We start from the raw sequence: 25624 nt of genomic DNA on the forward strand, positions 1-25624 counted from the left end.
CCTCATCCGTAATGTACCAGTAAGGACAGGATTGCAGCTACGCCCAGAAGACAGAAAAACTGGTTCCCTCTAGTTTCAAGGGGGCAAAGGCATGATCCTCTCTGGATGCAGGCTCTAACTAGCATTAAGTTTGGGATTAGGTATCTTGACCCTTGACCGTGTCTTGCCCTGAGCTCTTGTCTGTGTTTAGAAGCCTGGTTATAGTCTATGGGTTAGGGCACAGTCTCCTTCTTTCCTCTCCTTCCAGCCATCTAAACTCATCGGACATTGGTCTGAGTCTCCAGGAAGGCAAAAGTAGATGTCTTCCTTCCAAAAGCATCCTTGAGTTTGTAGAGAGGCAAGCCTTCTAAGTGAGGAGGGCATTGCTTCTGGGTCCGGATGAGCACCAGGTCAAAGGCTCTTGGGGTTTTCCATGGCCCTGTGTGGATGCTGGGTATGGATCCCCACATCCCATAATCTGTTGGCCTTGGGAGTCTACTGATAGGAAAACATCCTTCATGTAGCCTCTGTGCCCCATCTGTCGGTGTGGCTTCTGAGGAGGATATAGATGCTATTCCTTCCACAGAGAAAACTTCTGTAGCAGACGTGAGTTTGCTGTGAATGTAGGAAGGAGATGAGCAAGCTCCAGACAAGGGAGAATACAGCCTGCAACTCTCCCTGAAGTCTTCTTCATGTAAAAATAAAAACAAACCACTCAGTGCTGTCTCCTGAGAGCAGTGAGACAGGAGGCAGCAGCATCCCAGCATTAGGGACGTGGAGATGTCCTGGTGTCGGGAGATGCTCTTAGAAACAAGGACAGTAGGGTATAGGGGACTTTCGGGATAGCATTTGAAATGTATATAAAGAAAATATTTAATAAAAAATAAAATAAGGAAAAAAAAAGAAACAAGGACAGTGCCTTGTGGGGTCTGAGCCAAGTGTGCACCTTTCTCCAGTGATCTGCCACATCAGCCTTACTGTCTCATCTACAGTCATCAGGACCTTCCTGCCTTCCTCCCCCCTCCCCCACCCCTTCCCTCTGTCTTATCCCTACTTCCACAGGGCCTTCCCATGTTTCCCTGGCTGGACTCAAATGTGTGGTCCTCCTGCTTTGGGCTCCCAAGTGCTGAGCATGAAGTTTTCTGTCCTTCCGACTGAAGTCTGTCTTGATCAGGGCTTCTTCTTGCTATCTATTGGCCATGGACTCTGCAGCCTCCCTGAGGCTGTCCCTCGAGGAATTGAACACCTCCTCTCTGCCCGTCTTCTAACAGCTTCTCCTAGGATGCAGGTTCTAGAGAGCCCCCTTCCTGGACTTCTTCTGACACCAGATGTAATTGAGAATTCCAGGTGGGGCCGGAACAGCTAGGAGTCAGTGGAGCTGCCCTCTGGGGTTTCTTCTTCTTCATCATGACGTAGACTTGATCCCTTCTTCACTCCTGTGGCTGGAGCAGAGGCAGCTCCATTAGATGGCATGGGGCACTCTAAGCAAGGCTCTGGAGAACCAGGGACTCTGGAGAGAATACATGGAGGTTGGCCCATCTGTGGAGATCCTAATGTTGTACCATCTTGTGACTTGGACCAGATGTAGCTTGACTAGTGCACTGGTGCCAGCCAAGTTGTCCTTTCTTTTAGTAAATCATGCCCCACCCCCATCAGTCCTTAACTGTTGCTTTTTTTTTAGCATCGGAGCTCTTGTTTCCTCCTTCAGCACTCCTGTGTGATCTGCAAATGCCTTCACTGGGAGCCTTGGTATCCCTCTCTACAAAAGGTTGCCAACTGGAGTAAATTTAATTATGTAGATGAAGGAAGGGCTGGCACTGCTTGGCATCTAATAACTAAGCAAGGACATGTGCTTCCCTTGTCTGCCTCTAGAATCCTTCCCGGCTGCGCCAGCTCCCACCACACACCCTGTTGCTCATCTGGCCTGTTTGCTGGTTGGATTTGGAATGGGAATATTCCAAAAGCGGCCTCTTTGGCCAGCTGTGACCACCATCTCTCGGCTGATAATATTAGATGCTGAAATGGAAGCAGCTGACAGAACTTGTTTCCCGAGGAGATGAGACAGGTCCTTACCTCTGCAGGCTGGCAGAACAGGTAGAGACACCTGGAACCACATCTCAGAAAGCTGTACCAGACCGAGTCTGGACCTCCCCTCCCTTTGATCTTTCTTATTGTTAAGATTCTCTTAATGAGGTCAGACTCCCTGACCTGGGGAAAATACAATGTTCCCTCGATCCATCCGACTCCATCGGACCATGTGGGCGTGGCAGGCCCATGTGGGCGTGGCAGGCTCATCACCAAGTCACAGCCTTAAAAGGAACCCTGTTTCCAGAAGGGGTTTCCGGCTTACCTCATCTGGGAGGCAGTCTTGGGACGGTGGGAGACCGTCTTGGGTTCTGGGGTTCATAACTAGGTGGCCGAGAGTTGTTTTCCTCCCCTCTGCCTAGATTCGGAAGTTGATTTCCAGGTCTGTGTTGTGAAGGCATTAAGTGAAGGCTGTGACTTCAGGCCTTGGGGCTGTGCAGGACTACAGCGCCCCAGGGCTGCTCTCTGTTTGCATTTTGCATTTGTTAGATGGACCTCGATGAGGTTTTGTGGGGAGAAAGGATTTTGTGGTCCCAAGAGGAAAATCCCAATGGTCTTAAGGCTCTGGTAATCAAGAAGCAAACTGTCATTGTCCCTAGACTGGAGGGAATGGATGATAGAGGACTGTTCTGTAAAACCCAACAGTGCCACCCTATCTCTTCAGCACTCCAATCCTGTCTGTGCCTCTTCCCTTCCGTGGTATGATCTGGACCGTTCTTTTCTGTTTTCCATGGGCTTTTGTCAGAGCTCTCCAAGGATTGGTCTTAAAATTGTTTCTTTTGGGCCGAACCTCGGAATGTTCAAGCTGTTTAAGTCATTGCTTCAACGGTGCCTTCTCTAGACTTGTTTTCCCCTGGATGGAGATGACACTGGGTGTCTGTAGAGCTCTTTCACCTCAGTATCCAGAGATTCCTTGTGGTGTAGGTGCCTTCCCCTCTGACAGTGGCAAGGATTCAGTTACAAAAGGCAGAGGCCTGGCCTGTGTGGATAGATCTCTCCCTTTTCCCATTGTTCCTAGGGAGGGCACAAGACCCCATCCCACTTTCTCAGGTTGGAATCAGTGATTGAAGAGGGTCTTAATAGAAAAAGGAATTTTGACAATAATAATGGGCTTTGTCACCTCTTTCTGTCCCTGGCCAGTTCGGGGGACACAGCATCAGACCCTTTGTTGGTAGATTGGTCCCTTTTTACAGAGGGGAGAGGCCATCCCTTCAGGTGTCTGCTATTTCACGTTAACTCTTCTTGCTCCAATTGAAACACAGGGCTCAGAGCATTGGGTATTGATAGAAAGAGTGTACACTAGGCCGGAAGACCTTGGCCTCCTCACAGTGCCTGCCACACAGTGGGAAGAAAGTGGATCAAGCCTCACCGAGATCCTCGCTGATGGGAGACTCTCCAAGGTAGACATTCTGGTGGACAAGTTCAAAGTTGAAGTGGCCACAGAAGAAACCGTGAGAGCCCGAAGAACGAGTACTCAGCAGCAAGGGAAAATGATTGCAAGTCCAGAAGGCTCTGAGACAATGAGAGAGGAAGATGCGTGCCTCAGGGGGGGTCCTAGAGATGCTACTCAGGCTGCAGGCTACACATCAACAGACAAGCTCAAGATCAGGAACCACCAAGTCTCAAATGGTCAAACAGAGAGCCACGTAGAATTGAACAAGGGGCTGGAGAGGCCCCAGACCTGGGGAAAACTGACAGGTGCAGGGGTTGGGCCAGTGCAGGGAGAGGTTCTTTCTCCTGCATCAGACAAAGGGGGACTCCAGTCCTTCCTGTTGGATCCAGCGCAAACAGAAGCCAGAGCTGACTCAAGTGACGAGACTGACACCTCCTTCGCAGAGAGGAGCTTCTGTCTGAACTATGGAGAGAAAGACTCTGAGGACCCCCTTCTTGCCCCATCTTCAGGGGACAGAGAAGAGCACCTGGATGCCCCTCCTGGAGATGGGACCTGGCTGGAGCTGGCTGGGGCGCACACAGAGAACTGGGAGCCGAAGTCCTCAGACCCAAGGGCTTCTGCCCCGGGTTCCAGCCAGAATAAAGATGAAGCCCATATGGCTTCCTCAGCAGAAGAAGCCTGGTCCCCCAGGGACCGTGGAAGACCTGATGATCTGCAGGGATCAGCTGTCTGTCAGACTCTGGAAGAGGGCTGGGAAAACACACAAGGGCTGGAAGGAGAGTTGGCCTACCCAGTGGCCGGTGTAGCAGAAGACGAGGCCCCCACGAGTATATATTGGATGGGAAAGATGGAGAAAAGATCCCCGGCAAGCTGGAAGAAGAACCCCCCTGGGGGAGGAGGAGGAGGAGGAGGAGGAGGAAGGGTGCACCTAGATGCTCAGGCGTGTGCCCTTCTGAGGACCATCCCTCCCTGTGTTAGGAAGCCAGTCAGTCCAGACCAAGCCAGCTTCCTGCCTAAAGAGAAGGGGGCAGTTTCCACTCATGCAGTAGAACCTGAGACAGAGGACAGGGAGGCAGTCACGCCCCTGCCAGCCTCCTCTGGTCACACTGAGGTCCTGGCAGCCACTTCTCTAAGCCCAGTCCCTCCTAGGTCAGGGGAGTCTTCGGGGTCCAGGGGTTTCGTTAGAGATCAGTCCCCCGTGATTCTTAAGTATATCCATCTCCCTGAAGAGAGTCCAGTGCACAAGGACCCGCAAGGTGAGCGCAAAGCACCTCCAGTGGCCAGCAAGAAGCCCAGAGTTGTCCCTGAAGGAACCGAGGGGCCTGCTCTCCTGGGGATGGTGTTCCCTTCAGGAAAGCTGGAGACTTCACTCCAGGATAGGGACCAAGGAGGTTCCCAGGAAGATGTTAGCAAGACCTCAGTGGCTAACAAAATTCGGATATTTGAGACGCATGGAGTGGAGCCTTGCAGAGCCAGTCAGGGTGAAGTGAGGACCCCTCCACATGAGCCACCTTCGGAAGCGTCCCCAGGACAGGTGGAGGAGCACAGTAAGCCTCGGGACTTGGGCTTTGTCCAACTCCAGCCTCCTGGGGACTTGGCCAGCCCCAAAGTTACCTGTTCTTCTGTCATGCCTCTGGCTACCCAGCACTGTGGCGAGGGGACCCCAACTACCTCCCACCAGGAAAGATGCACAGACCCAGAGCTCATGTCCCCCGACTCAGGCTGTGAAACCACGCTGGAGGAAGCTACTGGGGTAACTGGCCACGTGAGCCCTGCACCCACTAAGTTCCCCTTTGTGGAGGCTGAGCGCATGCTCCGTGGCACCTTAGAAGCATGCCTCAGCGGCCCTCGCCATTCCTGCAATGACACTGCTTGGTCATCCTTAGAAGGTCTCCTCCTACATGGGCCTGAGATAGCCCAGGCTGAGAGATGGAGTCATCTGCTCAGCCCTTGTTAGCGCGTTAGAGTCCCCAGGCTTTGCTGAGACCTATGTATGTTCAGAGGATCGCACAGTGGCCGCAGAGAAGGAGCTGCCAGCAGCAGCAGATTACATACCTGCTTTGCCTTGCCCCTCCCACCTGCTGGACTCCTCCTGTCATGCTTGGCTTATCCAGTGGTCATACTCCACCCTTTCCCACCCCTGAATCCCACCTTGTAGAAGCTGACAGTTCAGAGGTCTCCTCCACTCTGCTTCCCTCTCCACCTTCCTTCTACCTCCTTAAGACTAACTGTCTTCTCTAATCCAGAGCAAAGCCGGAGATGCGGGCGGGGAAGACAAGAACTCCTTCGGCCGCTTAGCGCCAAGCACCCCTGGGAAGGGGGGGCATCTGAGATTCGCCAGCCCTCCGGGCCCTCAGGTCTCTGCAGTCCCTCTGTGCCCGATGACTTGGTCATCTTCATCCAACCAGGATGCGCCGTTCCCTAGGTTCCCACCTGCCCTAGTAGCAAACCCCCTTGCAGCTGTTCACACTCTGGCTTGTCCGCAATATATTCCTCACACCTCTCAACCTTCTAGAACCTGGCCACATGACGGCTGGTTAACAAGCGAATCTCTGAAGCGTACTGAAACAAGTTCTTTCTAAATATGTTGTGGGTGTTAGAATTGGTCTCAAAAAAAAAAAAAAAAAAAAAGAAAGAAAGAAAAAAAGAAAAGAAAAAAGAAAGTCACAAACCAAGCCCAAAAAACAAACAAACAAAAAAACAAAAACAAACAAACAAACAAAATGCACGTGTGGTGTTTAATCCCTGACAGGCCAGTTGAGAGGTATGTATTTAGGATACAGTTTGCTGGTTCCCCTTGGGTGTTCCCTTGGCCTGCCGTTGTCAATTACACTGATGTGAACAGAACTTCCTCTCAGTGGTTACCATGGAGTTCAAGGCGGCACTGGTGTGACTTCCAGGAAGCTGGAGTCCAGAGGTCCTGGATCAGTTTTTCTTCTTCCCCTGGATGGTGCTGCCCCTCCCCCAGAGACTCAGTGCAATTGACAGGCTGCTGGCTTCTTCTGTGTTCCTCTAGCTTCCAGCCCCAGCCTCTCTGCCTCCTCTCCCAGGTTCCCCTGAATCCCTGGCCTTCTTCCTCAGTTTGTCTCTCAATGCCGCCTGCACGGATAGGCCTGTGGTCCAGGCCTCCATCCCTGCCTTTATGCTGCTTCTGACAGGCTTTTGGATCCTAGCCTTGGAGGGGGCCTCCTGTCCAGAACTCGCTGGAAGGATGCTAGCTTTGTACTGCTTTGGCATCCATGTAAGACCCTCCAAAGAGCATCCCCACTCTCAAGAAGGTTTCGTTGTGTTTTGTTTTGTTTTGTTTTGTTTTGTTTTGTTTTGTTTTGTTTTGTTTTGTTTTGTGTTCGATTCCAAGGAAACCTTTCTGGGGTGTTTTTCCGTTTCCTGACTTGTTCTTCCACTTGAGAACATCATCACAACCTTGAGATGTCCTCTGGCATTCACCATCTTGACCTCTCTCTCTCCCCACTCCACATCCCCATCCCCCCCCCGATTTTATCCGGCCATAGAGAGCAGGGCTGAGGGAGGGAGAGGAGAAAGTCAAACCACCACGCCCACGTGCCCCAGAGAGCGACACGGGAGATGAGGACCAGGACCAGGAGAGGGACGCCGTATTCCTGAAGGACAACCACCTGGCCATTGAACGCAAGTGCTCCAGCATTACGGTCAGCTCCACGTCCAGCCTGGAGGCTGAGGTGGACTTCACGGTTATTGGTGACTACCATGGCGGCGCCTTTGAAGACTTCTCCCGAAGCCTCCCTGAGCTTGATCGGGATAAAAGTGACTCTGAGACAGAGGGCCTGGTGTTCGCCCGGGATCTCAAAGGGCCCTCCAGCCAAGAGGATGAATCTGGGGGTCTCGAGGACAGCCCGGATCGAGGGGCCTGTTCCACTCCAGAAATGCCCCAGTTTGAGGTACAGTGGAGCTTCACAGAGATCCGGGCACTGCATGTTCAGAGGGCTCTGGGCCATGAGTAAGGAGAGCAGCCATCAGCTGCAGCCTGAAGCTCTGTCTGGTGTTGCATGACTGCCCCTCGTAGAACAGCATGGTTCTGCAACGCATGTCTGCTGTGTCGGTTCACCACTTACAGGTGCTCCGTGGCATTTTTAACCCCGTGACCCCCATCACTTGCTGAGGTCAAGTGATGATTTACTGCCTCCTTGATCCCCCTGAACTGTGCTGCATGGCACCTGGAAAGAGCATGTGTCCGTGGACTCCTGAGCCTCCTACAGTTGGTCTGAACACTGAGTGGTTTTTCTTGATGCAGGCCAGGGCTCATTTTACCAGGGTCTGGAGAAGGGGCAGTTATTTAAATTCACCAGGTCCTGAGATGTTAGGGCTGGCAGTGGACACTCCAGGAGAAGAAAAGACACAACCTCTGGAGAGGACGCAGGGCCAGCGTCTGAGCTTCTCTGCTTTGTGGCTCCCTTAGTAGAGCTGCACAGAGGAGTCTCAGAAACTCCCCCTTGCCCTTTACCCTAGCTGATCCTCGCCCCACCCCCACCCCTACCCCCAGACAGTGAACACCAGCTTATTCGTGCTGGGATCCTACCCCATGCTGTACCCTCTAGGTGGAAGGCTTCTTCTCCCTTTCCGTGCCTCACCGTGATCCAGGACAGCTCACGCACCTCTCTGCGTGCTTTTCTGGCTACCTGGGAGGCAGTACTAGCCCTACCGCATCCTGCTCTTCCCTGTCACGCTTTGGCTCTAACATTTCCAACACAGTCAGGGCAATGGCTGGTTGCTCTGCCCTTCTCCTACCAGGTCTTAGCTGTTCTAAGGTACACTTGGCACCAAGGGACAATAAACGAATGAGCAGCTAGATACCAGGATTCTGGAAGAATCTCTCCTTTCTCCCTCTTCCTTCCAACTACATGAAAAGCTAGATCCATTTATTAGACCTACAGTGTGTAAAGCCGTGAACTAGGCCGGAGAGACAAGTCAATAGAAGCTGATCATTTAGCTTGAGACACCTAGAATACGGTTTGTAAACGGGTGGCCTTGGGCCACATCCAGCCAACTGATGTGTTTTCTCTGGCTTTAATTTTTAAAATTACATTGTGTTTTTTTATATCATAAAAAATATACCAGAGAAAAGCCAACCATGCAGAGGCAACGATAAACCCACACCTGAATGGAATCCCCCATGCTTTCCATATCTTTCGGCCAGGTAGCCTTCTCGCCTGTTCCCATCTGTTGCCTGGCCCCTGGATAATTCCATGTGTGTAGTTCTTCCTCTGAGCAGCAGTTTGCACGAAGTGACTAACAGGTGTAGGCGACGTGTGTAAGGAGAACGCTGAGCATCGAGTTTAACCACACCAATACAGCCTTAAAAGACATGCAGCCCTGAAGCATGGGGTCAGGCCCTCCTCACGCAGTCAGTGGCCTTGGCGCTCTCTTTGGGTCCTTTCTCAGTGACACCAACCATGCCTTTACATACTTTTCCGTGGGGTTGGGAGAGAGCTTTTTCCTCCTGCATCCCTGTTGTCTGTGAAGAGGAATTGTGTCTAGGCTTGAGTTTTCACGTGTCCCCTTTATGTTCCTGTAGTCTGTGAAAGCAGAAACCATGACCGTCAGCAGCCTGGCTATCAGGAAGAAGATTGAGCCAGAGGCCATGCTGCAAAGCAGAGTCTCCGCTGCAGACAGCACCCAGGTAACCTGTGCCCCTACTGTAACCTGACGCAGGGACCGGCCATTTGAGCATAGGGTCCTCACTGAAGTGGCCAAGCCCTTTGGTCAACCTTTTCCTTCCCTTCATCCTCCCTGAAGTCAGAGATGGAACAGGGAAAAACCATGCTTTCCCATCTGTAAATGGGGTGATGTTGCCTCCCCCCTCTTTCTGGGGGTGTTCAGTGCTCATGGCTAGCAGTTTAGAGGCATGGCTTTCAGGCTGCTTGATACGTGTGGAGAGGTTCTTTCCAAGGTAGCTTGGGGGAGAGAAAAGGAGACCTCTCAATCACTGGTTGGTCAGAACAGCTTATCTGGGTCATTTTTTATGCATGGAGGTTCTACATTCAGTTGGAAAGATGAACAAACCAGGCCCAAATGACTGAAGAATGTGATAGTGAGGTGAAACTAGCTTGCACCCTGGAGAAGGCTGGCTTGCCTGGGCACAGCTCACAGCTTAGTGCACACTTCCTGTGTGTCCTCTGTGGCTCTTCAACTTTTAAAATGTATAGGTCTGAGGAATTGCCCCTGGTTCTTCTTTCCACAGGACTTCAGAGCTCAGTCCCTTCTCCTGGTGACCAATGGCAGAGCCCTTACCTGGGGTTCCACCCCCAGCACAGGCATCCTGGAATATGACATAAAATAACACAAATGTATTTTCCAGATTTTTTCTCCTACTGTTACAGGGTGCCAAGTAATGGCTATGCAGCTGCTCCTGCCGTTAGAGAGTTGTAAGCTGGCCACCCCAGACAGGCCTCTGCCCTCCCTGTCTTGCTTTGTTTTAGCACCCTTTGTTTTTAATGCAAAGGATAAAGAAATCAAAATGACCTTAAATCCCATAACCTGGGGTCATCAAAACATCAAAATGTCCAGTTATAAAACTCAATAGGCTGGATGACATCATCCATATGTTGTCTCCTGGGAGAAGATACTAACACAGATGTTCACATCTGTTCATACTTAAAGTTATTAAATAAAAGAGACCACTGACTCTTACAGTATATCCTTTGCCCTCAACAAGCTTAGAATTTACTCACTTGCTGTCTCTGTCTCTATCTGTCTCTCTGTCTCTGTCCCTCCTCCTTCACTTCTGTCTTCATGAGACAGGGTCCCTGCTAGGTATCTCAGGCTGGCCTCAAACTTACTGTGCTGCTGAGGGTGACCTTGGGCTTCCTCCTGCTTCTATCTCCCATGTGATGGGATTGCAGGTTGCAGCAAATACCTAATTTTTGCATTTTTAAAAAATGGGGTCTGGGAATAGAACCCAAGCTTCATGCGTGCGTGTTAAGTGAGCACTTTACCTCCCAGCCCCATGTCCACTTGGGAAGCATGTCCTAACTGTGTTTCCATCTCCCCTCACTGGACCCTGTGGTGGATTTTATCTTTCCCAGTATTCAATGCTCCGGTAAAGTTTCCTTGTTTGTGTTTCTTGGTGGACTTTTAGAAGTATCAACTTCTGTTGTAGTTAGGGTTTCTCTCACTGCGATAAAACATGATCAGAAGCAACTCGGGGAGGAGAGGGTTTATTTCAGCTTAGAAATCTCAGGTCACACCCATCACTGAGGGAACTTCAGCCAGGAACCTGGGGACAGGAACTGAAGCAGAGGCCATGGAGGAGTGTTGTTTACTGGTTGCTCTTCATGGCTTGCTCAGCCTACTTTCTTTCAGTCCTCTCTTTCTTTCAGTCCTCTCTTTCTTTGTTTCTTTGTTTCTTTGTTTCTTTGTTTCTTTCTTTCTTTCTTTCTTTCTTTCTTTCTTTCTTTCTTTCTTTCTTTCTTTTTCTTCTTTCTTTCCTTTTGAGACAGGGTATCTGTGTAGCTCTGGCTCTGGCTGTCCTGGAAGTTGCTTTATAGACTAGGCTGGCCTTGAACTCACAGAAATCTGTCTGTCTCTGCCTCCTGAGTGCCACCCAACTTTAGCCTACTTTCTTATATCATACAGTACCATCTGCACAGGGTTGGTACCTCCTCCAGTGACCTGGGCCCTCCTACATCAGTCATTAATCAAGAGAATGCCTGACAGACTGCCGAGAGGCCAGTCTGAGACATTTTCCCAGTTGAGAGCTCCTCTTCCCAAATGACTTTAGCTTGTGTCAAATGGACATTAAACTAACCAACCTGACATCAAAGGGTGACTTCCAAGGTTGGGTGGAGTTCACCAACTTGCCTGGCTGCTTTGTCTAATACAGAGGTTGAAATGAAGTCTTTGAAGAGCCTTGGGACCCCTCTGCAGTACAGTGTGAGCACCCCCAGTGCACGTCCACTCCTGAAACCTGTCACCTTGTGACGACAAGCCAGGTGACAGATACTACAGATACGTGTAGTCCTGTCATCTCTCATGCCTCCTTCTCTGCCTCATAGGTTGATGGGGGTACTCCAGCAGTGAAAGACTTCATGACAACTCCCCCCTGCATCACCACAGAGACCATCTCAACCACCATGGTAAGTGGAACCCAGGAAGCTCCCCTCTCTTACCCACCCCTTTCTCTCTCTCTCTCTCTCTCTCTCTCTCTCTCTCTCTCTCTCTCTCTCTCTCTCTCTCTCTCAACTCCCAGTACCCAGAACCTGGCAACTGCTCCAGCAAGCCTCCTCTGCCCTCATGGCAGTGAGAGAGATGACCAGGTTCCTGTTGTCTGGTACCTTGGCTGCTCTAGTACAGATTGCCAGTCTTCGGATTTGACAATTGAACAATGTGTGGAGTAGAGGCCCTGACTCTCAGTTATTTGGGCCATCCCAAGCATGCAGGGGCAGAGGGAGGGTAAAATGATCAGATTCTCAGCATGCAGGAATCTTGCAATTCCAGGCAAATCTTACCTGCCGGAAAGCCCCCATCCCACCCCATCCTCCAGCCAGCCAGCAACCCCAAACCACCCTCAGTGTTGCAGACCACTTTCTCACTATAGCCAGTAGATGGCAGCACTGAACCTGGTTGGAATATTCAGGGGTTTTAAGACACCTTTTAAGGGACCTTGTGGGTTTTGCTATTTATTTGCTGTCTGACCGGTAATGAAAAGTACTTGGTCTCAAGTATTCTCATCTTATGGGACTCTAGAGCAGCAGTTCTCAACCTTCCTACTGCTGCATCCCTTTAATACAGCTCCTGGGGTTGTGGTGACCCCAACCATAAAATTATTTTGTTGCTACTTCATAACTGTAATTTTGCTAGTTATGAATCATAATGTAGATATCTGACACGTGAACCCTGTGAAAGGGTCCCTAGGTCACAACCCTCAGGTTGAGCACTGTCGCTCTGGAGCCTTTAGGAACAGACAGACAGACATGTTATTCTGCGCACAGGTTTCTGTGTCAGCCTCCTGAGATGTTTGGCTTACTAACCATGGTTATCTGCTGTTCTTTTTCCTGCATCCTTTACAAATGAGAAAACTTAAGTTCAGGGTGGGTAAAGGGATGAACCCAAGGTCACATGACCAACAAATCTCAGTTTAGCCTCAGGCGTTCTGACGTTGGAAGCTCCACTTTCGCTGTCAGTCTCTCTGCTCTGCCCATGTCCTGACCTGTGGGGACATCAGTTCTGGGGCCTGGGGCTACAGAATGTAGTGATACCTGATCGAGATACTCTTGAGCTATTGAGAGATGTTTGTGAATGGCGTCCCTTGTCCAACTCCGGACCTATACCTGGGAAGATAATGTCATTAAGTCTGACTCCTCAGCAGGTGGGTTTTCAGTAAACTGACCCCAGGATCGATAAACAGCCGGTTACCAGATGGCACATGTATCTCTGATCACTCGGTTTTTTTCTCCCCCTCCCAACCATTACTCTAAGGCACTGAGATACTTGTAAGGGTAAATTTAAATGTCATTATGGCACGTAGACAGTTAACTTCATTCATCTCCTCATCCATCCATTCATCCATTCATTTGTTTCAAAGCCAGTGATGAGTCTGTCTGCCTAGCACAGGGATACAGAGCTGCAGCAGCTGCACTGCCCACTAGCATCCATTCCGCTGCCATCACAGGTGCCTGTCACGTGTGCAGCTCCTGGTCACAGTGATGAGCAAGGCCCACCCTTCTCACTTCATGGCTGGATGGCCTTGGGCAAGTCACCTGAACCTCTCTAAGCCTTCTTGCCACATCTGTAAAGTGGAGTGGGAGAAGGGTTTGTGTGAGACCCAGCAAGTACCCTGTGGGAAGCCTGCAAAACAACACCTGGCCTGTAGTGTATCGAGACATCAGCTAGTGCTGTCTTTTTCTTGCCTTCATGGAACAGTGCAACAGGCTAGGAGCTTCTGGGAGGAGCTAAGAGGGTAGCACAGCTGCTGGGAGGATGTGGGGAAGTTGTCTATAGCATAGGCAGGGTCAGCGGAGCTATGAGGAAAGGATGGATGGGGGTAGGCGTGGCCATAGGAGAAGGCTGGAGGGAGGCGTGGCCACAGGAGAAGGCTTCCAGCCTGTGAGAGCAGGTGTAAGGTCAGCAGGCGAAGAAACACATCTGGGTGGCAGATGTGTACAGGAAGGGGAGGGGGAGGAGGAAGAGGGCTGAGAAGACGGGCTGAACCAGAGCAGGAAGGGTTTGCAGTGTGTGTAGGATGGTTTAAACTTGATTCTGGAGACAAGAGGGGAATGGTGTCTTTGGAGTGGAAGCAGGGGATCAGCTGCGAGTGCATTAGATCATCGGCATGTGTGGAGTGTGGCCTGGAACAAAGATCCCTCCCTCCTGCTTCCCCTTCCTCCTTCCAGCCTCTTTACTCCCCTTAATAAATATTTATTGAACACCCACGATGTGTGAAGTACTGTGCTAGGCACTGTGAATCTGGCACTGGAGGATACAGTGCCTGGATCCCTAAGACCCACGTAAGGACAGAAGATGGTGGAGACCTAAGGGCTGCTGTCTAGCTGGAGCACCACCAGGGTTCAAGAGGGTGGCTGCAGCAGAGATTTAGGGACTAGAAAGTCCTGGAGCAGGAAAATACAGTATTTGATCTCCGGTAAGATGTTCTGGAGACAGGACAGATGGGCTGGGGACAGTGTTTACTGGCCAGTGGTTCTTACAGTGTGCCTGTGACAAAGGCACGTTCCTCACCCGGCTCCGAAAAGCCTAATTCAGAAGCCTGGAGAAGCTTGGTAGTCTATTCATAAGTGACCCCATGGGGGAGGAGTGTGATATTTGTATGTTAGGAGCTGGCAGCCAGTTACCCTGCAGACCTGACTCGTGTGAGGAGCCGATGGACCTCCGAAAGGCCCAGGAGAACATTGGTTTTGAAGATTTGGGGTTCAAGAAAAATTTGCATGACAGGTAGAGGGATGTAGGTTGTGGCATCAGTGAAGCAGTAGAATTTCCTGGGTATCTGAGTGGGTAGAGGGGAGCCCTGGGGAGAGATAGAGGGTTAGCCTTGCCCAAGGAGAACTGTGCTTCCATGAGTTGAGAGATGATCCTGGCTATGCACACATCCAGGGCGGGGAGAAGAAAAGACTTAGGCTTTGAACAGCCTGTGTCCCCTTTAGTGGCTTTTGTTTTCGATGCAAAGATGGAGGTGAGCTTTGGATGCTGGCCTCAGGCAAAGAGGGAACATGGAGAATAAGAGACTATAAGAGTGTGGTCTGGGGGATAGAAGGATCAAAGGGATAATGGCCGCTCCCTAAGCCAGAGAAAGAACACTCTCCTACAAATGACCTTTGCAGTCTGGAATCTAAGTTGCTACAGGGAATGTGCCTTATGATGCTGTGCCAAGTGACCCGGCCACCGACAGTCTGGGCAGGAGCAGGCTTAGCAGAGGCAAGGATGGAGCAGAAGGCTCTGTCCTCCCCCATGCTTCGGTAGGGTTCATTGCCACGCACAAAACAAGACTGGCGTCCGTTTGTCTGAGATGCTGAATAATAGAGGTTAGCTGGAGACTATGCAGAAGTGAGAGGCAGCAGAGAGAAGCTTGGTGTCCCTTACCCAGATACGGGACACCAAGTCTAAGGCAATTCCAGGCAGATAGAGTAGTTATGACCCCAGACAAGACGGGGGGGGGGGGGGGGGGGGGGGGGGGGAGCTGGCTCGAGTGATGGTTCCAAGGGCCAAGTGCTGGGACAGCCACCAGCACCTACAGCCTTGGAGCCTGCCCGCTTAGAGTTAATGCCTGCTATCACCACTGACTTGCCATGAGACTTGAACAAGCCACATACTATAGTTTTCCCTCCTGTGTGTCCTCTGTAGAACAAGACTGCTGCCAAGAACAGCCTTCAGTGGCTTCGAAGGTTAAATTAGGCCTCAGACAGGCACCCAGCTAGTGGAATGTTTAGTGCCTAGCAGGTACCAGGAAGTACTTACAAGATCCATCTGCCTGTGCTCCGGAATTTACCGGCAGCTTTTGTTTACCTATGTTCTTCGCATATGGGCACAATGGGATTTAGCGAAGGTCCTTTTTCACAGACAGTAGGGAGGAAGTGGTTCTGCCTCAAGGTGCACAGCAGGTCCAGGATAAGAGCCTGGGCATCCTGACTTTTAGTGCTTCCAGAGAGCAGTACCATATCTTGTTCACCGTGACGTCCCTAATAGTGGGGATCCAGTACATCTTTGTCGAGTGAGTCTGTGAGCAAGCATGCAAGTGTGTGTCTATGGGGATTGAGTCTCTGGGGGTTGAATGCCTCTGTGTCACTTCTCAACCCCATGGTGATGATAACCACATGGTCACATGCCCTGGCTATCCTGGAGACCTATTGAACTGAGACCTGGCCATCTGAGCACTATTGTCTCCCCAGGAGAACAGTCTCAAGTCCGGGAAGGGGGCAGCAGCCATGATCCCAGGCCCACAGACGGTGGCCACGGAAATCCGTTCTCTTTCACCGGTAAGTAGGCAGGGCCAGCTCAGGCTAGGGGACTCGGAGCAGAGGATGCAAGCACATAACCCACAGCAGTGAGGGGCTCAGAGTGCAGTGAGGGGCTCAGAACCATTTGCAGATGCCCATAGGCTCCTCAAGGTGTCCATCAGTGCCCCCTTGTGCAACCAAAGCACTGGTATCAGGGCTGGAGGTAAACAGGACACGGACACACGGACACACACGCACGCAGGCATGCACACACATACACACACACACACAGAGTTACACATGTACACACACACAGCTGCATCAGCTTGTAGAGCAGGAGGAGCAGGGGATGAGGAGTCCTGAGGCTTGGATCCCAGGCTGATTTCTGACAGTGGCTGCACTAGCAGTGGTCCTGAGTCCATCACAGACAGGTCTTTTCCAGTGCTTTGATTCTGGTTGGTCTGAGTCTAGTCCAGAGAGACCATGTTCTTGCCTGTGGCAGGATGAGGACCTGGGGGGCTCTGTGTCCTGCCTGGAGCAGCTTTTCATTATTCTAGGATTCTTAGATTCTAGGGTGTTGTTAGGACTGGGGGGTGCCCTAGGAATTCCAGATTCTTAAAGTTACGAATCCCTGGGCTTGGGGATGTTCTTGGTCAAGAATTGGAGAGATTTTGGTTTATTCTTGTGTAAGAACCAGCGTTTCAAAGCATCTTGGCCTCAACGCGTCACCTGTCGTGGGCCCCTGTTCATCCCTGGGGACGTTTCCCTAGCCCTACCCGCCCCTTCAGAGCCCAGTGCCCTGACCTGACCCCCGGGGTGGGGGTGGTTGTATTCTGCAGATCATCGGCAAAGATGTCCTCACCAGCACGTACGGCGCCACCGCGGAAACCCTCTCAACCTCTACCACCACCCATGTCACCAAAGTGAGTAGCAGCAGGCTCCCGGGCCCCAGCGGGCTGCAGGTGGGACGGTCATTTTCATGGCTGACCTTCGGCTTCTCATTCTCTGAGGCACGGAGGGGACCTTTGCCAGTTCTTGCGTGCGTTGTCCTGTGTTCCTGCTGTTCTAGGGGTAGGCCTTGCACACAGCACTGGCAGCTAGTCCGTGGGGTCATATGCTCTCCAAAGTAATTATGAACACAGTGTTTGCATCTCACAGGCCTCGAGAGCCAGGTGACTTGGGAAGCATGTGATGAGCAGGAAGCGCCCCTAAGTCAGGGAGTGTCATTTGGAAAAGTAGTCATTTGCCAGGTCTGATAGTACAGGGCCTCTAATCCCAGCTACTTAGAAAGCTGATGTAGAACTGAAAGGCCAGGCTAGCTTAAACAACCTGGTGGGACTCTGTTTCAAAATAAAGGTAAAGGGGGCTAGAGATATTTCTCATTGGTATAGTCTTTGCCTAGCAAGGCCCCTAGGTTTAAACCCAACAGTAACATTACTGTCCTCCATGCCTGCCCACTCATCCAAAACGAGAGAGTAGGGTCCTGGGACTCCCAGCAGCACACCTAAGGTGGAGAAGCCCAGTGAGGCATGCTAGCAGGAAGGGCAGACATTGTGTGTTAAGAGAATGCTAGCGAACAGCAACCTTACTGGGCTCGGGACCTGCTGACAGTGACATAAGTGAGGCGTGCTCATAGGAAATCAGGAAGCAGCGTGTAGATAGAAAGGGGACAGGGCAATTCAGTTGCACTTGGGGCAAGGAAATGCAGACTCTGAAGGTAGAGGAGCTAGGTAGGCACCAGGCACTGGTGCTGATATAACCGTGGAGGATCTCAATCTAAAGGAAACTGGAGAGCTGGGGAGAGGTTTTAACTCGGGCAGTGATTCCGTGAAAATGGGCCTGCTGGGCGTGAGGCTCAGCGGCAGTGTGTGTCTCGTGTGCACCGGTGCTGGGTTCCATCCCCAGCAGTGCAAAGGAATAAGGAGGTGTGGGAGGGTGGAGCGGGGAGAATGCTAGAGTTCCTGATAAGAACAGAGGCCTGGCATTGAGGCCTTGGGTCAGATAGGAGCTAGAGACAAGAAGAGGACAGGCCAGAGGAGGGAGGCATTCTTAATGAGTATCAGCCATGACAACCCAGGAGTTAAACCAGGCTGAGGTCCGAGAGGCTGCAACAGGAGCTGAGTGGCCGAGGAAAGCAGGAGAGGGCCTAGCCATGACTGGAAACCTGAGGAGCCAGGCAGAGCATGGCTGTTGAATTGAAGGTCCAGCTGACCCACCAAAGGGAAGGTCTGGTTGTTAACACTGTCCCTCTGTCCACACTGTGCAGGGCCCTGTCTGCAACCTGGTAGCTTTGTCACTTTATCACATTTCTCAGGAAGCAACCTCTTAAAAGGTGTTAGAGAACAACATCAACTTCCCTGCTGGTTTTATGGTTTGCCCTACATTGCACAGCCCACAGGGTTATATAGCTCAGAAAACTCCCCTCTGGACCTTACCACTCAGGGACCCCTCTCTCTCTTCACCTTTGCCTACTTCCAGCTAGGATTTCCTCAGCCACATCCTCTATGAGTGTTCCAAGCAGTCAGGTCCCGCCCTAGCCTCTAGTCAAGCCCCTCTCCTTGAGGAAACAGTGAAAGTCATGTTACCTTCATAGGGTTGTTCCAAGTCATGTAAGGTAGAGTTTTGTCACCATTTACATCTCATTCATATGTTCATTCAACAGATCTACATGCAGCACTATCAGGACGACCTGGGGAAGGAGGGGATACTGAGGTGGTCAGAATACAAGCCACTCTCCAGAGCCGGAAGCCTGGAGCCGTGAGCACTCCCTAGGTGGACATAGATCAGAACCATGTTGAGTCCCCAAACCATGAGAGACACAGGCTCAGCGAGCTGGGAAGGCCAGACAGGATGCCTCAGGGCTCTGTCAACTAAGGAGCAGAGTCCGAGCTGGGCATGGGGGGGGGGCATACATAGGACAGTTTGGCAGCTAGGGAGTGATGACAACCCTGCAGGAGCTGCTGTCGGAAGCCCTCAAACTAGAAAAGGAGAATACTCAGGAGGCCAGGAGAGATGTGATCTGCTGGCTCTCAGCTTTGTCAGTTGGCCGAGGCTGAGGTGGATAGGCCTCCTGTCAAGGCAGAGCTCAGAGGGACCTCACCTTTCTCTCCCTTGCCCTCTGCTTCTCTCTCTGCAGACTGTGAAGGGAGGGTTTTCTGAGACAAGGATCGAGAAGCGAATCATCATTACTGGGGATGAAGATGTCGATCAAGACCAGGTACAGAGAGAGCTAGGGAACAGCATTTCCAGGCACAGCCTCGTAGCCAGTCCCTCCTATAAGGGGTGACCTGTAGATGGCTACCCTTCTGGGCAGAGAAGACATCCATTCCTTGCTGACCCCATTCATCTAAGAAGCCCCCAAGAAGGAGCATTGAATGGGGACCAGAAGACTCAAATTCTAGTTTCTTCCTCCAACTGTTTAATTTGGCCCCTTCTGGGCCTCAGTTTCCCCAGCTGTGAAGTAGTTCAGTTTCTCTCAGAGTCACTCTCTGTGGTGTCTCACTGTGCTGTTCTGCCCACCAGGCCCTGGCTTTGGCCATCAAGGAAGCCAAACTACAGCATCCAGACATGCTGGTAACCAAAGCTGTTGTCTATAGAGAAACAGACCCATCCCCGGAGGAGAGAGACAAGAAGCCACAGGTAAGGCTCTGGCGCTGAGCAGTGTGGGAGGAGGGGGAAGCAGTAAGAAGATTCCTAGAGAGTCAGTTCCACAAAGAACCCAGGTGGCATGATCCATATTCAGCTGTCACCCTAGCCTGGCTTGTGGCTCCAAGGAGAGAGACAAGGGCCCTGCTCCAGACCTAGGGAAGGAGGGAGGGGAGATGGTGTCTCCGTTTCTTTACAGTTTCAGACCCCAAGTCCAGAATCAGCATGGAATGGGTGCTGAGGGTTGACAGGAGGCCTGATGTGAATGGAGGGGCCACATTCCCATCCCCAGGTCTGTCTCCATCAGGGGCATGAGATGTTGCTAAGGGAATGTGATGCCCAAAGCCTTTGACCCATCTGCTTTGTTGTGTACAAACCCAGGACTTCTCAGGTCCTCCAGGGCCGGACTCCCAGGGACCCAGCATCATTGAAGGCCTTCAAGGTCTCAGATAATGCAGTGTGTGTGTGGGGGGGGGGCGGGGGGTGTCAGGCATCCTCACAGTTTACACTGCGAAGGGGGTTCTTCCACCTCTCTGGAAACTTGCTGAATTTTATCAGACTTGGAAAACAAAAATCTCAGGCATGGCAAATGCCTCCTTACCCTCTGTGTGATTGCATTCACTGGGAGTGAATGACCGTCAAAATGTGTCTCCCATTGGGAGTAAAAGCAGAATATTGTTACTCTGGAATGTGGCAGTGAAGAACGACAAGACAGCCTTCTGGGGAGTGTTTCCCTCTGGGCGGGCTCCATGAGGATGCATGCAGGTGAAAGGTTTTCAGTGCTGGGGGTTAGCCTACCAATGGAGCAGATGCTTAGCATGGGTGAGACCAGGTCCTCTCCTATGCACCACTCCCCAAAGTCAGACCCTTATTGCCCTTGCATCTGCGCACTATATCCAGCTCACACATTATACTCAGTGCCCACCTCAAAGGCCCCACAAGAGTAGCTGGTTGCTCAGAGGCTTTAACTGGCATGCCCATAGCTACAGTGCTGGGAGCTGATTAAAGTGTTAGACTCCAGAGTCCCCTGTGTTCCTCACCACGCTGACTTCCCATGCTGTCTGTCTCACAGAGATTATACATGCATGATAACTACCATAGTGCCTGACACACAGTACGCGGTCCCTAACAGTAGGCCAGGCACTACCATCAGTCATGGTGGGCTAGCAACTGCTGACCCTCAACTGAGAAGAATGAGTTGCTATCTACAGTATTGTTTAGATCCTCCAGACCCACCCCCCTCAGAGACGATCTGTCTCCCAAAGGCAGCCAGCAAGAGGACAGCACTCACCTGGTTGCTGAAAGCATCCTCCCCTCCTCTCGCTCACCTGTCTGGGAGGGGAAAGATTGGCCTGTTTGAGAACAGTAACCTTGGACTCCCACCTACATTCTGCCACCACCTTGCTAAGCCATAGAACCCTCTGGGCATAAGGTTTCCTCAGTCAAATGAGCCAAGAAGGACTCTTGTATGACACTTGGATTGTACCCGCCCGAGCCTATGCGAGTGACAAGAGTCAGGAATGCAGTTCCATGTACAAAATGTCTTGAGTAGCTGCCACTGAATTAGCAAGGTGAGTAAATGGTAGCTCTTGCTATTGGGAATCAGGGCAAGGGCTACGGTGAGCAAGTGTATCAACAAGGTATTTATTCAGCATTCCTATACACTAGGCCCTCTCCGTGCTGTCTCTGTCTGTGTAAGGTAGGTCCCATTTTATAGGGGGGTTGATGGAGGCTTAGAGAATCGACACACTTGCCCACAGTGATGGAACAGACAGCCAGGGGTAGGAAATGTGACTGCAGAGTCCTTACTCCTATAGATGACTAAATATTAGTCACAATCCAGGCTCTGGTGGTTTTGGTTTTGGTTTGTTTGAGCACTGCCCTTTAGTCCTGACCACAGCATGTCCATGGGGAATAGATAGGAAAAGCAACGGAAGCCAGAAGACCCACAGCCGGGGTGAAACAGGCAGAGAAGTGAGAGGAACAAGGGAGAAAAGCAAACTGATGGGACCGTAGCATCTCCACAGTAAAGGACTGTTTAAAAGATTGTCAGACCAAAGCAAAAGACGTCACCTCCACACATGCACACACATGTGTGCACACGACTCTGGAGTTAGGTGCGTTTGAGTCATTCCTTAGCTGCCCCAAGTAAGTTGTGTAGCCTTGGATAGATCACTCTCTTTCTCTCTGAGCCACAATGCAGGTAAAAGGTAGCTAAAACTGCTGCTGTGTGTTTAAAGGTGAATGGGTAAAGTAACTAATTTCCCTTCTCTTCCCACCCTCTGGCATCCAGGAATCCTGACCTCTGTGAAGAGATGCTGGCGTGTCTGGTCCAACCCAAGCCAGAGAGCCATTAAGAAGGGGCCTTCACTCTGGATTCTCCGACAATACCAACATCCCAGCTGCGACGTACTGTCACTGAAGAGAGACTGGGAAGGGAAAGCATATATATATAGATATATAGAGATATAGATATATATACAGGAAACACCGCGTCCTTGCACCGCTGCTGGGGCTGGCGGAGCAGTCAGCTGATGGCCACAACCAATATCTGCAACAACCTTCATTTCCTTTGCAGACAAATCGAATTGGTGGGAATTTTTTTTTTCAGGAAAATGTATAACAATCATAATCTCTCGCTCCCCAACCCCCTTCTCCTGCAAACTACAAAAGCAGACCGCCATGATTGTAGACATTCCCTTGAACCCCAGCTGCACAGACTCCAGGATGGACGAGCACCCCGTTTGTTCTCCAGCCTCTGTTGCTCCCTTTAATGCAAAGGAAGAAAGAAATTAGATCATGGAGCCAAGGAAGAGAAGTCACAGCAGCAAGACACACACAGTTGGTTATTTGCCAAGAAAGAATGGAAGTCTCCCCCATGGAGAGGAGGAGGAGGAGGAGGAGGAACGCTCAGTTGTTCCTTTCTGGGTCTTGACACTGGGCTGCAAAATCCCTTCTCTGTTCTTCTGCCTCCCTGCTTCACCCTTGACCTCTACTCATCCTGTCTTCATATTCTGTCTCAGCTCCCCTCTGCCTCTCTCCCCAACCCTCCTGTTCTGTGTCATGGTCCTGCTGAGGGACACTGCAGATAACTCTCATTGGAAGAAAAAGAAACTACAAGAGCAAACAGAAGCCATGGGAAGGGAAGTAGACACTGTGTGCTTCCGGTTTCTCATGACGGAGGTGCAGCTTGTAGGAGATTATATGACTGTGATTTTAAGTTATGTATATTACATGTAACAGGAAACAAATATTAAAATAAACTGTGCTGGTAAGTATGCAGCTGACATTTCCAAGTTATAATTACCTGACTGTGATTGATGTATCCTAAGGTTCCTAGATCTTGCCAAACTGGCCCAGCCGAGAACACTGGACTCTGGGTGTGGCCAGCTCCCAGTAGGGCTGACAGATTCAGTGTAGTGAAACTGTGTGTGGTGTTTGTAACTGGGTGATTGGTGGGGAGAGTGGAGAAGCCCTCATGAAGAGGTGAGGGTTCCGGCCAGAAGGGAGCAACACAGATGTCGTCCCGAATATGCCAGGACAAAATGCCTTCTTTCCCAGCAGTAGCTGCCAGGGCCTGGTCTGTGCTCAGGACACTACTGCTGAGGTTCTGTAGGTCAGTCCTCCTACCTCCAGGGGGCTCACCTTGGTTTTCGGTCCTCTCTCTCTGTTTCCTATTACCAGGGTCTTTGTTTAGGTTTGTGCTCAGCCATGTCTTGCTCTGTCCTCAGCACCTCATCACAATGAGTTCTTTAAAGGGAGGTGGGGTCCTAGCTGAGGTGGAGAACAGCGACTCTAACCTGGTTTTCTGAAATGCCCAGCCAGCCTTTCCCCTCTGCCTCTGTCTGTCTTGTGAGTCATCCTCTTCTTCCTGAGCTAAAGTAGCCACGATAAAGAGGCCACGAGCACAGGGAAGGCCACAATAGGCCCATGCTGCATTTCCAAAAGCCTCAGCCATCCCTAAACCAGAGCAGGCGTGAGGAAGTGTTGCCATCCGGCTCCATCTGCATCAGACCCTGGCTTGCAGGACCTCCATCAGTCAGTATCCAAGCTCAGAAATGGCCCTGAGGTGACAGGAGCCCTTGGAGAAAACGCTGCCACAGGCTGCTATTTCGGCCTGGCACATACAGGCTTCCTCTGGCTTGCTCTCAATGTCTCTCCCTTTCTGAGTGAAAGTATCCATACACGGCAGTCCCATCTCACTTCCTGTCCTGCTGAGGCACTTCATACATTTAGTCAACAGATGTTTACCAGTTTCCTGCTTGTGTCAGGCTCTGTTTTCAAGGCAGAAGGAGAGGGAGGGACCTGGGAAGCCACTAGACAAGCCTGTCCCTAACCATAGCTGGCTCTTTTCAGTACACGTCTTCACTCCCTCCACCTGCTGAGACAGTCCCGGGAAATGTCTCCGGGAGAGCCCCGGCTGGATGTGTTCTCTTGACTTGCTTCTTGGTTATTCTTATGATGTACATCTTCCCTACTCACAGGTGCTGGCCTGACACAGGGCAAGAAGCTAGGATAGCTTCTGTCTCTGTGGCAGCTGAGACGAGCCAAACTCTTAGATAACGGAGCCAGCCATATGCCCCCGGTGCAGGCTGGTAGGCCTGCCCTGCTCCAGTGGGGCAGCACATTGTCTCTGCTCCAGGATCTTTGGCCATTCTTGATGGAGAAGCCACAGAACCTCCCTCCTGCTCCTCCTCACAGCGTGCAAGCTCCCACTGCTTCTCTGAGCCTGGAGCAGGAACGGCTTTATTCCCTTGGAATCAGGCTCGGGCCTCACCTACTTTTGCAGGAACTCCCCGGCCTGAGCACACAAGACATACATACCTCAGAGGGAGCCTCATTGTACCTGCTCTGAATGTGGGCTACAGGGCAAGGACGAAATGACCCAGCTTAGCTTGTGGGACGTTAGGGTTTGGGGAGATACTCACTCCATGGATGTTCTGACCAACCGGTTCTTAATTTTTTTTTTTTTCCCAGAGAGGCAGTCAGCACCCCGCCCAGGGAGGAGGAGACCTGCACAGCTAAAATCTAGGGCACCGTCTCCTCCCCCTCCTCCACTTCATAGAGAATAAGGACGTTGTGTTGTCTGACTTCAGCCTACTTTTTCCTTTTGCTTTTTCTGTGTGTCTGTCTCATCATCTCTGTGGCACCTCGCTCTCCACGGGGCCAGGTAACAGTGAGAAAAGCCACCTAGAGCAGTCAGGGTTCCAGGTGAGCATCTCAATGCAGCTCCTAACTCACCGCGTGACACTGGGCTGTCCCATCTCACGTAACTCCACGGGCAGGGCAAGCGGTTACACCCTGAGCCTCTTTCCCATGCTGTGTCTCATGCGCCTTTGTTTTCCCCACGTTTGCTTCCTGTGAATCTTTTCCACACGAGGGCAGAGGAAGTGCCAGGACCTGTTTCAGTTTCTGAATCCTGCAAGCACATACCAAGACTGGCCTGAAATTGCATGAGCAACATCACTCTAGATATCTATTTTTTTTTTCAAAAGCACCTTAGCAGCCACCTGCAATGCTGTCCTGTTCCTTTTCTCCCAGTTCCCTCTCTCCTCTCTCGTCCCCACACTTCCCCACCTCAGTGCTCCGTGCTGTATGCGTGTGCTCTCTGTTCTTGTATAATCAATAAAAGTGAAATAAATGTGTTTGATGCTGAACCATGGACTCCCTCAGCCTCCCTTCTCTCCCCCTCCCCTCTGCCTCTCCTCTCTGACCTTGGTTGCTGGTCCAAGCTGATAGAGAACTGGAGTGGAGACACCCAACATCCAACACTTTGGTTTTGCTTTTGAGATAGGGTCTCACTACATAGCCCTAGCTTGGAATTCAAAAGAGACCCACCTCCCTCACCCTTCCTGGTGCTGAGATTGAAGGCAGGCTCCAATCTAGGCTCTAATATAGAACAATTTTAATCAGCAAATGTCTAGAGCTCCCACTGCACCCATGCCTTGGCTTAGGCTCCCTAGGCGCAAGCACAAAGCCCTTGCTGGTCAAAGGCTCTCAGTCCAATGCGGAGAACAGTGAAACAGGAAAAAACTGGCTAGAGATCAGCACATGGAAGGAGACGTGTTGAGGAAGGAGGTGGAGGGGACCACTTTAACAA

General features: G+C 51.2%; 1 protein-coding gene across 15 annotated transcripts in view; it reads left to right on the top strand.

Moving 5' to 3' along the window:
- Positions 1 to 25181, top strand: part of Epb41l1 (erythrocyte membrane protein band 4.1 like 1) — a 122633-nt gene extending 97452 nt beyond the window's left edge. For 6 of the 15 annotated variants that reach the window (XM_029472787.1, XM_029472798.1, XM_029472790.1 and 3 more), the window contains 8 exons: positions 6970 to 7374; positions 9009 to 9113; positions 11488 to 11568; positions 15832 to 15918; positions 16719 to 16802; positions 19016 to 19096; positions 19402 to 19518; positions 21818 to 25181. In XM_029472787.1, coding sequence (XP_029328647.1) covers positions 6970 to 7374; positions 9009 to 9113; positions 11488 to 11568; positions 15832 to 15918; positions 16719 to 16802; positions 19016 to 19096; positions 19402 to 19518; positions 21818 to 21826 — 969 coding nt within the window. In that variant the 3' untranslated portion in view covers positions 21827 to 25181. Of the gene's footprint in view, positions 1 to 3326; positions 5223 to 5703; positions 5815 to 6969; positions 7375 to 9008; positions 9114 to 11487; positions 11569 to 15831; positions 15919 to 16718; positions 16803 to 19015; positions 19097 to 19401; positions 19519 to 21817 lie in introns of all 15 variants that reach the window. The other 9 variants (XM_029472773.1, XM_029472785.1, XM_029472776.1 and 6 more) reach the window with 3 other exon arrangements.
- The last annotated feature ends 443 nt before the right edge of the window (positions 25182 to 25624 follow it).

This window comes from Mus caroli, chromosome 2 (assembly GCF_900094665.2).
Source record: "Mus caroli chromosome 2, CAROLI_EIJ_v1.1, whole genome shotgun sequence".
NCBI classification, from domain to species: domain Eukaryota; kingdom Metazoa; phylum Chordata; class Mammalia; order Rodentia; family Muridae; genus Mus; species Mus caroli.